Source organism: Pygocentrus nattereri, chromosome 21 (assembly GCF_015220715.1).
Source record: "Pygocentrus nattereri isolate fPygNat1 chromosome 21, fPygNat1.pri, whole genome shotgun sequence".
Classification (NCBI taxonomy): Eukaryota; Metazoa; Chordata; class Actinopteri; order Characiformes; family Serrasalmidae; genus Pygocentrus; species Pygocentrus nattereri.
Genome location: NC_051231.1, coordinates 1,857,501 through 1,875,882, shown reverse-complemented (window position 1 = coordinate 1,875,882; position 18,382 = coordinate 1,857,501). Strand labels below are relative to the sequence as shown.

The 18,382-nt window shown below is 41.8% G+C and overlaps 1 protein-coding gene across 2 annotated transcripts in view; it reads left to right on the top strand.

The window, feature by feature from the left end:
• The window catches only part of ephb2b (eph receptor B2b), a 294,590-nt gene that overhangs the window by 233,087 nt on the left and 43,121 nt on the right, over positions 1-18,382 (top strand). For both annotated transcript variants that reach the window (XM_037532535.1, XM_017717932.2), the window contains exons 6-7: positions 3,067-3,191; positions 12,858-13,020. In XM_037532535.1, coding sequence (XP_037388432.1) covers positions 3,067-3,191; positions 12,858-13,020 — 288 coding nt within the window. The remainder of the gene's footprint in view (positions 1-3,066; positions 3,192-12,857; positions 13,021-18,382) is intronic.

Genomic DNA, 18,382 nt, shown 5'->3' with positions numbered 1-18,382 from the left:
ACTTATAGCAGTGACAGGCTTTTCCAGTCAGTGGATTTTCCATGGCACTGCACGTGCCGGTTTCTTTATGGGCCCTGGAGAAGGCTGTGTGTCTGGAGCACGGGGCCGGGGGCCATAAATCCTGGTCCCTCCAAACCCCACACAGCTCCTACTGCACCCCGCTGTAGCCTGGACACTTCTGTCTGACCTGCTGGGCCATGTTCAATGGCTGTGACCAACACCCCAATCATTTAACTCAGCACAAAGGCCTTTCTTCTAGTGACTGAACGAGCAGGAGAGAGAAGAGTGACTGTTTTTAGCTTCCCAGCTTTGGTCCCTGACCCCCTGTGGTGTATATGGAGATTCTTACATTGTTATTTATTTGTAAGTAAAAGTTTTTTTTTTGCCAAAATAAATAATATGGGACTCTTTACAACTGTGAAAGACCTGGTAGACGTATTTACAGATTTCTTTAAGAAATTGAAAGTAAGTTTTCTGAAAAAATAGAAGTTGTAATAAAAGTCAAAAATGGGCACACAAAATAAATACAGGGTAGTCTCTGACTTTCATACAGTAATATATATTTCATATATATCATATAATATATACAGCACCCTTAGTCAGACGACCACATTTTGTTGAATTTATGTGTTTATTTATTTATTTACTCTTTTATATTGCTGTTGTTGGAACAAAACCCCAGAGCTCCAGAATGATAAACTTTACAGAAGAAAGAAACCAAAAGTATTCAGGTGTTCCAGTCACTTCCATGGCCACAGGTGTATAAAGCCGAGCCCCTCGGCCTGCAGACTGTAAACGTAAAATGACAGAGCGGTCAGCGGATGCTGAGGGGCATAGTGCGCAGAGGTCACCAACTTTCTGCAGAGTCGATCACTACAGACCTCCAAACTTCATGTGACCTTCAGATCAGCTCAAGAACAGCGTAGAGAACTTCATGGAATGGGTTTCCATGGCCGAGCAGCTGCATCCAAGCCTTACATCACCAAGCGCAATGCAAAGTGTGGAATGCAGTGGAGTAGAGCGCCGCCACTGGACTCTAGAGCAGTGGAGACGTGTTCTCTGGAGTGACCAATCACGCTTCTCCATCTGGAAATCCGATGGACGAGTCTGAGTTTGACGGTTGCCAGGAGACGGTACTTGTCTGACTGCATTGTGCCAAGTGTAAAGTTTGGTGGAGGGGGGATCATGGTGTGGGGGTGTTTTCAGGAGTTGGGCTTGGCCCCTTAGTTCCAGTGAAAGGAACTCTTAAAGCTTCAGCACCAAGAGATTTTGGACAATTTCACGCTCCCAACTTTGTGGGAACAGTTTGGGGACGGCCCCTTCCTGCTCCAACATGACTGCGCACCAGTGCACAAAGCAGGTCCATAAAGACGTGGATGAGCCAGTTTGGTGTGGAAGAACTTGACTGGCCTGCACAGAGTCCTGACCTCAACCCCATAGAACACCTTTGGGATGAATTAGAGTGGAGACTGTGAGCCAGGCCTTCTCGTCCAACATCAGCGTCTGACCTCACAAATGTGCTTCTGGAAGAACGGTCAGAAATTCCCATAAATACTCCTAAGCCTTGTGGAAAGCCTTCCCAGAAGAGCTGAAGCTGTTATAGCTGCAAATGGTGGGCCGACATCATATTAAACGCTATGGATGTCACTCAAGTTCATATGCATGTGAAGCCAGACGAGCGAATACTTTTGGAAATACAATGTGTGGAGAGAGAAGGAGAACAAAATAACAGTAATAACTCTGGATGGATGGATGGATGGATGGATGGATGGATGGATGGATGGAACTCTGTTTAAAACTGTGCCCTTTGACAAACTCTCCAAAATCTCTGTGTGTGCATTAAACCGTCATCAACATGCAAAAATATGCATTACTTTGTACACCCAAACACCCAGTTAAATCTCTTTAAAAACAAAGGCATCAGTTGTGTACAGCATACCTGTGGTATTTTTTCACGAAGAAGTTGCTCCTGTTTCTTTTTCCTTTATGTAACTTACAAGCCGGGTTTTGGTTTGCGTAATTAGTCTGACTTCCTGTGGCGGAGGATGCGGTGAGGGAAGCCATTTCTGGCCGCTCCTGGCTCGCCGGTTTGCGTGGTGAGGTTAAAGCCTAAGGACAGTGTCAGAGCCTCAGAGAAGGGCTGGAAATTCCCTTCGGTCTGTTTACAGGCCCAGTCATGTAGTCGTTTCCATCACTCTGTAGTGCTCCAGCGAGATGCCCTGTGTCACTCCTGTTTTTCCATTGTGTACATGTAGCTACGGGTAGATTTAAACTGTTTGCGCAGCACGCCTGTTAGTGGGTTGTGAACATTCATCCTGGTCGCTGTTTTGGTGACCGTTTGTTTTGATGGCCCAGTCTGGTTGCGTCGTTCGTAGATGCTTATCTTGTCCCTGTCCCTTTAGGGTTCATGGGTCTGTCAGCAGGTTCAACCTTTTATTTCTCATTCCTAATGAATAATAAGTTATTTTGCATTGCTTTCTATGTGCTCCTATAATAAGCACTAACATGTGGACTAAGTAGCTCACATTGAAGTTACACTATATGTTCAAAGGTTTAGACCTGCTAATCCAACGTTTCTTCCGGAATTAAGGGTTTTAATAGGAACTTTTAATTCCTTTTTTTCTACAATAACAGCCTCTGCTCTTCTGGGAAGGCTTTACTCTACATGTTGAAACATTGCTCTGTAGAGTTGATTGCATTCAGCCCCAAACCGCATTCTTGAGATCAGGTACTGATGTTCAGTTCTGGGTCATAAGCTCTACTCCAACTCACCCTAAAGGTACTGGGTGGTGCTCAGTCGCTCCAGGGAAGGCAGTTCCCCACTCTGCAGTGTCTCAGCCCAAAGCTGGAGGCTTTATACCGGTGTATCCGAGGCTTGGCTATGGGCTTTGTGACCTTAGACCTCATGTGCAGCCACTTTTAATCTTCCCGCTGAATTGGCAAAGCTTTTCTATGGAGATCCTGGTCTTCAGTTCAGTTCAGGGTAGCTTGCCAAAGCTGGTAAAGGGAATCTTTTACATTATAGCTCTATTTTTCTAATACTATCTCTCCATGTTTATCTTGCAGCTCCCTCTGCGGTGTCTATAATGCACCAGGTCAGCCGTACAGTGGACAGCATCACTCTGTCCTGGTCCCAGCCGGACCAGCCCAACGGGGTCATTCTGGACTATGAGCTGCAGTACTATGAGAAGGTATGTCATTTTAATAAAATGTTGAGCCATAGGCCGGGTGACTTCAAGCTACGATTTGGCACATGATAACAGGGTGACAAGTGACAAATTGAGCCGAGACTTTCTCAACTTTATGCAAATTAATTCCAACACATTTTAGTGAAAATCCAAGCGAATGGTTTTAGCCATTCTTTCTGACCAGTCGTACGCACAGGTCCCACAGGCCCAAGCCCCCCAGTCTCTACTCTGTTAACATTTTCTTCCCACTGGCATTTCATTCCTGTTCCTAATACTGTCCAAAAATGGAAATTTTTAAACTGTGATCCCAAAAATCTTTGGACAGTTTAACCCCGTAAGCGGCCAGGGCCCACCTATGAGCTCAAAGTCTTATTACACATGTTTGTAACACAAGAATAGCTCACACAGTTTTCATAGAAGTCCAGGTAGTTGCAGAATAATAAGCCTTCGGATGTCATAAGCCTGGGATTTGATCATCGGTAAACACGAATGACGTCCTTTACGTTACTCCATCAAATGTTTAACAAAGTTTGTTTAGGAGAAAAAACACTAAGTCAACATCAGACTGATGATAGTCTCTTGATAAAAGTTCTGACTGGTGGTATAAAACCTTTAGAAGGCAATGGTCAGTAATTTGACAATTTAGTAACATCTTTAGACAGCAGTGGTCAAGAAAGCTAATCAGCCAATTCGATTAAACACGTTAACTGACACCAAACTGTGTGGTAGATTGTAACTATACAATAATAGTGTATAATTATAGTAGTAGGCCTGCTTTTATATGACATCCATTAAATATCAGATCAGATATTCCTTTATTAGTGCCACTGTGGGGAAATTCACAGTGAGAGCGAGAGTATTAATTACTTGGTTCTACTAAGTTCTAGGTATTAACCAGGTAAGTGTGAGGTACAAACTCCAAATTACTGGGCAATTATTTTAGGTGAGAAGATATTAAGTACCAGGATAGTCTAAATGACTTATACTGAAATGTTTCAGAGGTTCTAGATATTACCCAGCTAAGGGTACAGTATAAAATCCAAAGTACTAGGTAATTATTTGAGGTGAGAAGATATTAAGTACCAGGATAGTCTAAATTAATTACTATAAAATGTCTCAGATGTTCTAGATATTACCCAGCTAAGGGTACAGTATAAATTCCAAAGTACTAGGTAATTGAGGTGAGAAGATATTAAGTACCAGTATAGTCTTAATTAATTATTATCAAACATCTTACAGGTTCTAGAGAACGCCCGTGGGCCTTGTGTTTGACACAATGGTACTAGATAGTCTGTATTAGAGGGAATGTATACTATGTGTTATAATGTATTTACCTGGAACTTCAAAAGAATAAGCAGGATGTGAGTCGGAGCTCAGGTCACTCAGATCTGTGGAGCCTTAAAGAGTATGTCTCTGTTTATTACCGCCTTACTGACCTGAATCTGGACCGTACAAGAAAGCAGGGACTCCTTCTGTGGTTTTACTGGGTTCTGACCACAAGGTTCTGAAAAACTGCCGCTTGTTCTGCAGGTGTAAACGGACTGTAAGAGAAGGATTCATCACAATGGAAATGCCTGTTTATCAAAGCCTTTTGACACAATAATTCCTGTATATTACAGTGCAGAACATCGTCATTTTCTTATTAATTTTGAAATGCATATTTTTATTGTGTGCGTGTTTGTAAGTATGCATTTCTGAATAGTTTTCCAGTTTTCAGGTATTTTATCATGTTTCTTTTAAACTTAATACGTAGAGCCTGATGGGCATTTCAGTGTAATTCCATTAGATTGTAATGGTGCTTAACATTAGCTTACTCAATTTCTGCCTCACAGTTACCTGGGTAGTACCTAGAACCTCTGAACCATTCCATTGTAATTCTTTTAGACTATCCTGGTACTAACCATCTTATTACTTAAAATAATTACCTAGTACTTTGGAATTTATACCTTTCTATTATCTGGGCAGTACCTAGAACCTCTGAACCATTCCATTGTAATTCTTTAGACTATCCTGGTACTAACCATCTTATTACTTAAAATAATTACCTAGTACTTTGGAATTTATACCTTTCTATTATCTGGGCAGTACCTAGAACCTCTGAACCATTCCATTGTAATTCTTTAGACTATCCTGGTACTAACCATCTTATTACTTAAAATAAGAACCTAGTACTTTGGAATTTATAACTTTCTATTATCTGGGTAGTACCTAGAACCTCTGAACCATTCCATAGTAATTCTTTTAGACTATCCTGGTACTAACCATCTTATTACTTAAAATAATTACCCAGTACTTTGGAATTTATACCGTATCATTAGCTGTGTAATACCTAGAACCTCTGAACCATTCCATAGTAATTCTTTTAGACTATCCTGGTACTAACCATCTTACTACTTAAAATAAGTACCTAGTACTTTGGAATTTATACCTTTCTATTATCTGGGTAGTACCTAGAACCTCTGAACCATTCCATAGTAATTCTTTTAGACTATCCTGGTACTAACCATTTTATTACATAAAATAATTACCTAGTACTTTGGAATTTATACCGTACCATTAGCTGTGTAATACCTAGAACCTCTGAACCATTCCATAGTAATTCTTTTAGACTATCCTGGTACTAACCATCTTATTACTTAGAATAATTACCCAGCACTTTGGAATTTATACCGTACCCATAGTTGGGTAATACCTAGAACCTCTGAACCATTCCATTGTAATTCTTTTAGACTATCCTGGTACTAACCATCTTATTACTTAAAATAATTACCCAGTACTTTGGAATTTATACCTTACCCATAGTTGGGTAGTACCTAGAACCTCTGAACCATTCCATAGTAATTCTTTTAGACTATCCTGGTACTAACAATCTTATTACTGAAAATAATTACCTAGTACTTTGGAATTTATACCGTACCCATAGTTGGGTAGTACCTAGAACCTCTGAACCATTCCATAGTAATTCTTTTAGACTATCCTGGTACTAACCATCTTATTACTTAAAATAATTACCTAGTACTTTGGAATTTATACCGTACCCATAGTTGGGTAGTACCTAGAACCTCTGAACCATTCCATAGTAATTCTTTTAGACTATCCTGGTACTAACCATCTTATTACTTAAAATAATTACCTAGTACTTTGGAATTTATACCGTACCCATAGTTGGGTAGTACCTAGAACCTCTGAACCATTCCATAGTAATTCTTTTAGACTATCCTGGTACTAACCATCTTATTACTTAAAATAATTACCTAGTACTTTGGAATTTATACCGTACCCATAGTTGGGTAGTACCTAGAACCTCTGAACCATTCCATAGTAATTCTTTTAGACTATCCTGGTACTAACCATCTTATTACTTAAAATAAGTACCTAGTACTTTGGAATTTATACCGTACCCATAGTTGGGTAGTACCTAGAACCTCTGAACCATTCCATAGTAATTCTTTTAGACTATCCTGGTACTAACCATCTTATTACTTAAAATAATTACCTAGTACTTTGGAATTTATACCGTACCCATAGTTGGGTAGTACCTAGAACCTCTGAACCATTCCATAGTAATTCTTTTAGACTATCCTGGTACTAACCATCTTATTACTTAAAATAAGTACCTAGTACTTTGGAATTTATACCGTACCCATAGTTGGGTAGTACCTAGAACCTCTGAACCATTCCATAGTAATTCTTTTAGACTATCCTGGTACTAACCATCTTATTACTTAAAATAATTACCTAGTACTTTGGAATTTATACCGTACCCATAGTTGGGTAGTACCTAGAACCTCTGAACCATTCCATAGTAATTCTTTTAGACTATCCTGGTACTAACCATCTTATTACTTAAAATAAGTACCTAGTACTTTGGAATTTATACCGTACCCATAGTTGGGTAGTACCTAGAACCTCTGAACCATTCCATAGTAATTCTTTTAGACTATCCTGGTACTAACCATCTTATTACTTAGAATAATTACCTAGTACTTTGGAATTTATACCTTACTATTATCTGGGTAGTACCTAGAACTTAGGGACTGTAAAAGAAAGGGTTACCGATTAACAAGGTTAAGTTTATTACTTGTTACTCTAAAGACAATACATATGTAATGCTGAAGATAGAAAAATATAAGATACAAATATAAACGTCTTCCCTTATCCTCCACTTACACTGTACAAAAATGAGCAACGTAAACAATTCTAAATAAAAAAGCATGTAAAGAACATATTTACACGGTGTGGTTGTGCACGGTTGGCTGGCTTCAAGCAGATATGTAACAATATTCATATTTCAGCTTCAACTTAAACAACGGCATTCCAGGTAAACGTGTTCCTAGGACAAAATGTATAGACTATGGAATATTTTTGCGTAGCACGGAGGGCAATGAGGCGATTTCCGAGGACGTGCCTTAGACTCAGAGTCCTTGTCGACACTAAATGACGCACGACCTTAGAGGTCTATTCACAATCAGTCCTGTTGCATTCCTAGAGGCAACCACATTCCCTTTTGGCCTAACGTATGCTGTTGGTGAACATTATCATAAGCATGCATTATGCATTATTATATTTGCATCTGTCCTACATAATGGTGGTCTATGGTCATACACAGGGGTTACAGCAGTGGAGCTGAGCCACGTTGTTTTGCATGAGCATTCTGTCTATGCATGATTGCAGGTTCATAGAACTGTATATTTGAGGGTGCTGGCTTAACTACTGATCCATCGAAACCCATTATAATCACGGTCAGTCACCGGGACAGGAAATCACAGCGGACCCACTGGTTAAGCCCATTGAGGTTAGGTGCAGGGATTTGTGGTCAAAAACAATGGAGCGTTGACTGCAATAAAAACAGCATTTTCGAAACAAATTCCTCTGTGTATATTTCTAGAAAACACACATTTGCAATCGCGTACACAGCCTGTCTTTCCTTATCACTCGCGCAAAAGAGCGCGAGCCAACGCAAACACACGTACGCGCTCCCGTGCGCGCTGTAAAACCCAGCGGTGGGTTTACTGGAGCGATTTATGCTCTGAGATGCTGTAAAACCTTATAAAATAAACACACATCTAAGAAATGTATAGTAAATGGAAAGGCATTTGAAATATGATAAACTAGATTCTTTCCCAATAAACGTTTTTTTGTTGAACTCTTCACCTTAAAGGGGAATTCCACCAGGTTTTTCTTTTTCAAAATGTGGTTGTAATGAAGTGGTTAAGATGTAAACAACATCAGTTGTCATGTAGTGCTTCATTGTAGAGAAACTTGCAGAGTCAGAATTGTTCACAGTGGTGGTGATTGGAACCGGGGGGATCTAACAGGTTCTAACAATGCCACTGGAAGCCCCCACACAGAACGTGATTGCATGACTGGTTAGGAATATGTCGCAAGATGCCTGAGAAAAGTTTGGACGGTCCTGGTCAAATTACATGTTTTGGTGATTTGGATTTGGAGTTAAAAGGAGAGCATCCTCTACAGGGACACACTAAAAGGGCCTCTTTCATACTTTTTGTGGTCATTGTTTTTTCTCCTTTTATGCTATTTATGTGGTTTTATGTGCCAAAAAGGAAAATCATTTTTACATTTCATTAATACACCTGCCTGTGTTGTGCTGGTGCAAGTGGATCAGGCACAGCAGTGCTGCTGGAGTTTTTAAACACTGTGTCCACTCACTGTCCACTCTATTGGACACTCCTACCTTGTCGGTCCACCTTGTAGATGTAAAGTCAGAGGCGACAGCTCATCTGCTGCTGCACAGTTTGTGCTGGTCATCCTCTGGTCCTTCATCAGTGGTCACAGAACGCTGCCCACAGGACGCTGCCCACAGGACGCTGCCCACAGGACGCTGCCCACAGGACGCTGCTGGCTGGATATTTTTGATTAGTAGGCTGTCCTCAGTCCAGCAGCAACAGGTTTATAAAGACTGATCCACTCCACCAGTGCACCAGCGCAACGCATACTAACACACCACCACCACGTCAGTGTCATGCTGAGAATGTTCCACCTCTCAAATAGTACCTGCTCTGTGAGGGTCCATGGGGGTCCTGACCACTGAAGAACAGGGTAACAGAGTATCAGAGAAACAGATGGACTACAGTCTGTAACTGTAGAACTACAGAGTGCAGCTATACAGTCAGTGGAGCTGATAAAGTGGACAGTGAGTGAAATTCTACAGATAAATTAAGTTTCATCGAATTAATTGAGGCAGCAATTTCCATAAACTATTTTGAGTAAACTAAATAAACACACACACACACACACACACACACACACACACACACACTCAGATAGTTTGACAGGCTCTTCTCCTTGTTGTCTTGCTTTCTGTCTCATCTCTCTCTTTTTGCTCTTTTACTCTTTTGTACTCACACACACACACACACACACACACACACACACACACACACACACACTCACACACTCACACTCAGTCTCCTGAGCTCTGCTCTCTTTCTTCAGTATAATTCCTTTCTCAGACACTGCTGTCAAAACAGCCTGGCAGACAGTGCAGAGCTCATATCAGAGCGTGGAGAGAGAGGGAACTGACAGGAGCAGCCAGCATCATCTCTCACACACACACACACACACACACACACACACACACACACACACACACATTCACGGATTTAAAGTGAGCTTCCATCTCTCATATGCAGAGATACCGCAGTCTAAAAGTTGGGAATGACTCGTCATATTAATCACTTTTATTTAACTTGAATTTTTTTATTTCACGTGCTGTAGCCTGTGATGGATGAAGTACACAAACCCTGTACCTGAGTTAAAGTAGAGACGCCCAAGGTAAAATAAAATATTCCTCCAGTAGAAGTAGAAGTTCCTCCCTTTAGACCTCCACTGGAGTAAAAGTACTAAAGTATTTCCCTTCAAATGTACTTAAGTATAAAGTAAAAGTACTAAAAGAGGAATTCTGGCTCTGATGTCCTGTTATCATTTTTATAACCAGACTGGCTTCATGAACTCATTTCAGGTGAAAGTCCTCCAGCGTCTCTCTTGGTAAACCAGTCTTTTAATAGAAGGTCATTAATTAGTGACGCTGACGTCTATTAAAATGATCAGAAGCACAAAACACTGAAGGTAAACAGTTTCCATCAGGGAGAACCGAGTGGCTCTGAAATCACTTTTTACACACAAGCAAAGTTTCAGTTTCAGATTTATTTACAACTTAGTTCCAAGTTTAAGTTGAATAAAAACTGGCTTTAAACTCAGGATCACAGATGAGCTCCTTTACTATGTTGATCTGTAGGCGTCTGTTCATAAACATAAACCAGCCCAAACTCATTTACTATAAAATGAAATGGTGTTTGTAGAAATTCAGAAAAAAGCCGCGTCAGTCTCGACTGCATATGTGGACATATTTCTATATTGAGCTCTATTTACACAAAGTTAGGTTAGTTCATCATTTATGTTGAACAGACTCTCCCAAAGTTTTACGCTGCTGCGCTGACGTTGAACCGCGTGCTGCACTGGGTCGGTATGACCAACAGGTCAAAACCAGCTCTAAACAAAGTGACCGCTGGGCCCTGATTGGTGCTCTGGCTTTGCGCTTCTTTCGTTTTGACATGTGACGTTTTTATACACACAGAAACCAAAAGGAACCACAGATTTCTCAAAATGTAGGAGGAAAAAGTCGGATATTAGACTCTGAAATGTAGTGGAGTGAAAGGAGAAAGTCGCCCAGAACGGAGAAACTTCAGTACAGATACACCAAAAATACTAAAGTATAGAGACTAATTACATTTACTCAGTTACTCAGTTACTCAGTTACTGTCCACCACTGTACAGTGCTAGAATCTTTGCACAGTCCACATTTTGTTCAATGTGTTAAAAAATCCTCTGTATAGGATGTATTATCTTATTTTCACTTGGAAAATCATCAAAACTGTAATGTGACCAGGGCTGTCCAGACCTTTTGTACGAGTTATTACACTCATTATTGTTTACAGCTTCCTATTAATTACATGAAATGTGAAATTCTAGCATTTAAGAATCATTTTAATCCTTTCATCTGCAGCCACGGTGCTTTTATAATATTCAAAACATTGGTGTCTCACATCCCGAACGCAGACTAACACTCCGAGCGTTGCTACAGCTTCAGCCTCTGAACTAATGAATGATGACTGGCCTGGAAGTGTCAGTGCCGGGCGCCCACCGCAGGCTCCTCCTGAAGGGTCTTCATCAGTTAGCTAGCCTGTCTAGCTCTGTTAGAGAGCCATATGTAACCATGATAGTGTCCCAACCCTACCGATGCCTCATAGTGTGCTCAGATGAAAGACTCCGACCAAATGCCATCGGTCAGTGCCCACTGCGTTAATTAGAGCTGTAACAATCGTTGAAACACAACTGCTATGCCTACTATTGCGCAATAAATGGAAGAATAAACACATGAGTGGCACATGAACATCAGATGTGATGTTAGTTTACATATCTGGGTTATTATATCTGGGTTATATTGTACAGTTATCGTTACTTACTGTTTTTGCTTTCATACTTAATAAAAAAATAAAGTCAGTGTGGCCGAGGTTCCCACAGAACACCTATAGACAACAGCAGCTATGAAGAGCTGACGACCTTGCAGGGCTTCTTCTGTAGCTTTTATAGCCGTCTTGGCGTTTGCTGCACATGCACTATGGCAGATTTATGACCAGTGGAGATATCAGTGAGATATAAGTGATATCTTGATATATATACACATGCAGTAAGTGTATTCCCTGTAGAGTGTAGCATCATTTAGAAAATTAAGCAAACATGCCGTTTGACCAGGGGGACCCAAAACTTTCCAATATTTCAGAAATGTATCATCATAGAGAAACTTACCGAGTCAGAACCGTTCACAGTGGTGGTGATAGGAACCAGACGTCCACCTCTAACAGCTCCCTCACAGAAGGTTATTACATGAAGTGGTTATGAATTCACTGCCTGATGACTTTATTTTAAGAGTTTTAACTAAGTTATGTTTAAATGCGTTCATGTTGGAGGGAAGGAGTATGCTGGGTACCGTAAGGCAGAACCTCCCCAAAGAGGTTATTAAAACTCTGTTTTACCATCATTACATATACAAGACGTGTAGGTTCACTGGTGGTTTTGGACAGTAAATAAATGGGAGTATTCGTGTTGTTGTAACCCCTGGTTCCTATCACCACCACTGTAAAGAGATCTAAGTCAGGGAGGTTCTCAACAATGAACCTTTTCACATCAAACCACTCTGAGTGACTTTGTTTACATCTCAGCATTTGGATTTTGTAGAAATTTTGAAAATTCAGTGGACTTCCCCTTTCAGCCTAAGCCTAGACTGCGCTGAATTTCCAGTGGTAAAGCTGCTAGTACAGTTTAAACGACAAAAGAACTAAATGCTGTTAGAGTCCTGCTCAGTGCAGGGAACCAATCACAAACAGGGGGAGGTGTCAAATGAACAACATGTTGATCAGCACCGTTCGCAGTTAAAGGGACGTCTCAAAAGGGAAAAAAGACAAAAAGTTTTGCTTTGAAATGTTCTTTTGTTTTAAGCATCCTACCAGCTTAATTCTCCACACACACTGCAGTTTAGTCCAAGATTAGACCTAGTCCATGTCCAGTAAAGCAGCACTAAATGTGTTAAAGTAGATCACACACTGTCATTTTTCTGAAAGTTCCTCCTCTTTCTTCTACATAATGCAGGACCAGACGGAGTACAACTCCTCCATAGTGAGGAGTCAGACCAACACAGCCGTCATCCGTGGCCTAAAACCCGGCGCCATCTACGTCTTCCAGGTTCGGGCGCGGACCGTGGCAGGATTTGGGCGCTACAGCGGCAAAATGTACTTCCAGACCATGACAGAGGGTAAGCAGCGCACTCCAGTGAAGATAGGAAAAGATCTAAGAGCTCTGCCATAATGATTTATGGTGGATTATGAATTTTGCTTATGTCAGACGATGTAAAAGTCTGCCTGGCCATCATTCTCTCTCACATGCACGCAGACGGGGAGTCTACTGGGATCATGAACTGAAATGAAATGGACAATATAATGTTGCATAGCTAAAAAAGGAGGAACAGCCATCTAGAAGCCTGAATTCCATCTGTTGTCCATTTCTATAGATAGCAGTTTGTCATACGGCATCAGAAACAGCACAAGCAATTTTGTTATTAGGTCATTTAAGAACTCATCACAGTTTGAGGAAAGTCCACTATGTGGCCAAAAGTATGTGGACGCTTGACCATCACTCCTACATTTGTGTATTTGTTCATCTCATTCTAAAACCATTTGAATTAATATGTAGTTATATAAAGTATCAAACCATGTCGTTATTGACCTCACTTTGTGCACAGGGGCCTGGTCATAGTGGAATAGGCAAAGGCCTTCCCCAAATTCTAGCCACAAAGGTGGAAGCATATAACTGTCTTTGTAGGCTGTAGAATTAATATTACTGTCCACTAGAAACTCTGAAAAACAGCCCCTGACCATTATCCCTCCTCTGCCAAACTTTAATGTTGGGACTGTGCATTGCAGTAGGTAGCGTTCTCCTGGAATCTGCCAAACTTGGATTCCCCCGATCAGACTGCCAGGTCCAGCTGAGGCCTGTCGTTGCACATTGTGATCTTGTGGCTGTGTGTACCTTCTGGACCAGGGAAACCCATTTCATGAAGCTCCCAATGCACAGTTGTAGTGCTGATGTCGCTTCCAGAGGCACTTTGGAGCTCTGTAGTGAGTGACACACCAGACAATAGGTGATTTTTACATGCTTCAGCACTTGGTAGCCCTGCTCTGTGAGTTTGGAGGTCTTCTGCTTCATGGCTGAGCTGCTGTTGCTCCTAGACGCTTCTATTTCACAATAATAACACTTACAATTGACTGATCTAGCTGGATCTAGCACCACCTCGCTTGTGGCGAAAGTGGCATCCTATGACAGTAGCATGATTAAAGTCACCCAGCTCTTCATTATGGCCCATTCTGTTCCAGTGTTCATATAAAGAGATACATTGATTTTGCTTTAGGCGTTGTCTTCATTTGGCTTGATTGAATACACCTGTTAGAAATGGGTGTGGCTGAAACACCTGAGCTCAATAAGGAGGCAGTATATACTTCTGGCAGGACAGTTTATATGAGGCGTTTGCGTGACAGTGGGGTGTAAGTGTCCGTCCATAGCTGTCTCGGCTGATCAACTAAATTTGAGGTGATGGGAAAATTTCCTAAATTCGATTTTTCATGAAGTTGTACCGTTAAAGCAATTCAAGTAGATTGCGTTCTATACCAGGTGTTGTAATGTCCTTAGTCGTAACCCTGTAGGTCAGCCTGTCTCAGGTTGAGAAGCGAGTGCTGCTTTATCACTTCATCACCAGCATGGATTCAGGGCCTCCTGCTGGAGTTATGCCCTAGACTGCTGGGGCTAAAGCTGGCTAACAGCAGTGGAAACGCCGCTCTCCTCCATGGGTCAGCAGGTCCAGATCCACCTTTCAAATCTGACTGATATGTGAACAGCTCATTAGCCGCACAGCCTGCAGTCAGAATTAGCCTCACATTTGACAAGCCTATGTCACCTGGCCTGGCATACAGATGAGGCTGTGTAACCGCTGGAAATGTCATTTAGCGTTAGTGTTTCTGAGGGAGCTGAATGTATCGTCACCTGCGTATGTGGAGGCTTTAGGTCTTACAGCAGAGCCGAGAATTGCTGAGGAGCTCATTTTGCTGATTTTATGATCAATCAGCCAAACCTGTGGATTCCACTCATCAGTTATAACTTATTGTTGATTTTAAGTTTGTTACGTCGGGAAATTCAGGCTTGACGGAATTTACGGTTTTTATCGTTTTCTATGTTTTCGTCCATCGACGTTCTCGCACTACAATAGCCAGCATGCTTTACCGTGTGGTGTCCAGTGACTACTGACTACTAGGCCACTGATCTATAAACTGATCAATACAACTAGACCAGCATTACCTCTGACCTCAGTCGTCAAACCAAATCAACCAAACATTAAGTCTGTCTTTATTTTTTACACTTTCGGCCAAAGAAATTAAAGTCAAACTGAGGTCTCTAGAAAGCCAGATAGCTACATGGTTAACTTTAGATCTTCATCTGCCAAGTCTTTTCCGTTATTAATGCACTGAATTATCCATTCAGGACGTTGTGATGATGATCTGAAGACCAGAGTAGCTGTTACTCAGCTGGTAAAAAACAGCCCACCTCTAAAAATCCACTCGAAAGTGAGAAGTGAGCTTTCCTAGTCGTTACGCTGGAAAACTCATGAGAATATAAGCATTTTTGTGATGTAAAGTTTTTTATGAGTTCATCGGTCACTGCCTTGATTTTATGATTTTATTTTAATTTTCAGAATGTATTTTATTCTCTATATACAGTTATTATTACTCTCAATATATACACACACACTTCTCCTTCTGGGTTGTGGGGGGTGCTGGAGCCCATCCCAGCGGTCACTGGATGGAAAGCAGGATACACCCTGGACGATTGCTAGTCCATCACAGGGCAGACAGACAGACAGACAGACACTGTCACTCACACCTAGGGGCGATTTAACACGTCCAGTTGGCCTGACTGCATGTCTTTGGACTGTGGGAGGAAACCGGAGAACCCGGAGGAAACCCAAGCAGACACGGGGAGAACATGCAAACTCCACACAGAGAGAACCGCAGTCGCCCGGCCGGGGAATCGAACCCAGCCCTCCTTGCTGTGAGGCGACTGTGCCGCCCTCTCTGTATACAGTTGTTATTATTATTATTATTATTATTAGCAGTAGTAGTATTGTTGTTGTTTTTTGTGCCACAATTGTAGGCTTACAATGAATACATTGATGATTACATGCTTTCTTATTTTATTTTGGCCATAGTGTTCCTTTGAAGGGGAACTCCAGTGATTTTTAAAAGTTTATACATAATAATTAATATGCAAACAAAGTCAATCAGACTGGTTCAGTGTGAAACGCTCTGTTCATCAGAAACTTAGCAAGTCAAAATTGTTCACAGTGTTGATGATGAGATCCAGACACCTGAAAAGTTAAAGGCCTCTAAAAGCTTCCGTAATAAAAGTTAATACCTGATGGCTATTAGTTCACTGCCTGATGTCTGAGATGCTGCTTTACACTAACCCCAGATTTATTATCCATTTACCATTATCAGCATCACATATTTCAACTCAGAAGACTCGTGTAGGTTCACTCTTGATTTTGGATGGTAAATGAAACGTCTGTATTTGTGTTGTAGTCATAGCGACCACTGGTTCCTTTCACCACCACTGCACAGAAACCTGTCAGTAAGTTTCTCCACAATGAACCGTTTCATGTCAGATCACTCCGAATAACTTTGTTTACATCTCAGCCACTGAATTATGCAGAAATTTTGAAAACTCAGTGGAATTCCCCTTCAAGCAGACATGGTCTTTCATGTCATGAGCAAATTCCAGTGTCGAATGCTAATAGGGAGGTTTATATGCAGCTTTCAGTGATTTCGTTTCTGTTCACTTAATGCAAATCATGTTTTTAAGTAGCGACATGAGTGTAGACGACGGCAGCGTTACCACTAGGGGTCCTTGGTAAACAGGCTGTGTTCATATCAAAACTGGCAACGGTGAGTTTTGTTTACTCATAATAACAAGCCCTGTCTCCCCCGTCTAATTCAGATGCTCTGAGCGTCTAATGCCAGTCACGTCCTCGCTGGTTGCCTCCGTAGGGCTTCGACAGGGAGTTAGCTGGCGGTTAGAGAGGCTGTTGTGTCTGTGTGGTGCTTGGATAGGCTTTAATTAGGATATGCAGAGAGAGAGAGAGAGAGAGAGAGAGAGAGAGAGAGAGAGAGAGACAGAGAGAGAGAGAGAGAGAGAGAGAGAGCGCGCCGTCTGTCCCACACTGAACACACATACAGCCTAACACACTCTCCAACGCCTGCCCATATGCCGGGGGAGCGCTAGGCACAGGCCGCGTCTTCCCTCCAGGCATCAAGACATCCAGCACAGGGCAGCCTGTCCCAGAATCCCCCACTGTGGCCTGCTGGGGGCTGCTGGAGGTTCCTCACCTGCATGCGTCTGCGCTGCAGGCTGCTGTGTGACCCGGTGAGAGTCTCTGCAGAGTCTCTACTGCTGCAGGGTGGATCAGATATAGACACAAACCACTCGGGGTTTATATGGAGGTGTTAACCAGATCCCTGATGGTGTTCTTGCCTTAAAGGTTCTATATTCAACATCTTTCTTATAATTATTTCCCCTAAGTCTATTAAAGGTGGAATGATTTCAGTACAGTATTGGAAAGTAGTTCAAAACACCGCTGCGAGAGATAAAACAGTATCGCCGATACGCCCCTCGGCCCCCCCCCCCCCCCCCCATCATCTTTTCTGGAAACCAATGTGGGCGGTCGAATCTAGGCCTCTGTGTTCATCCTATCAGAGTAAAGTGTTTGGGGAGTGTTTACATGCACCAAATGACTGAGCCTCATTCTGAATTCCCTTTTAAGGGGTTGTGAAGGCTTTTCATGTGTTCTATTAGATCTGTTTATCTGAGCCGAACCTGTCCCGAATCTGCAGACCATATAAGTTGGGCTGTGTAGAGTCAAGACATTTTTAAGATATAAAACACCAAAAATGAAATCGAGGGAGCTCCGGAGGGTCTAAGCTTTTATCATGTCGTCAGGAGGTTTAGGTCCCAGGCGATGCCCCAGCCATCCATCAGTGGAAGATCCAGCTCCACGAGAGCCTAATTGGTCTTGCTGCCTCTCAAAGGCCCTCCTGTTTCTCCCAGGGCTCTTGTAATAAAAATGATTGTGACACAGTTTTTTTTTTTTTCTTCCCCAAGTAATTTAGGACTATTTCTGTCGGTCAGTTCTTCATGACATGTTAACACAAAGCAAACAGATAAAAAGCAACGAAAATGGAGATACAAGGTTTTTATGCCAAAGCATTGATATTGAAATGACCTCTGTTCTGATTGGCTATTTCCCATCAAAGAAGCAAACCAGGCTGGAATGATATGGGCAGAAATAGACTTCAGCTGGTCCTTTCAGTTGTACAGATCCTTTCAAAGGCTGCAACGAACAGCTTAATGTATAATTGTTGTCCTTGCACCTTCTACACCGGTAACTTCAGCACAGACTGTATAGCAGTGGGCGGGGCTAGACTGCTGTACAGGTGGTGCTATAGAGATGTTTTTTGTTACATCAGTTGTTTTGCAGCTTATTTTGTGTGGACGGACTGTGTGGACGGACTGTG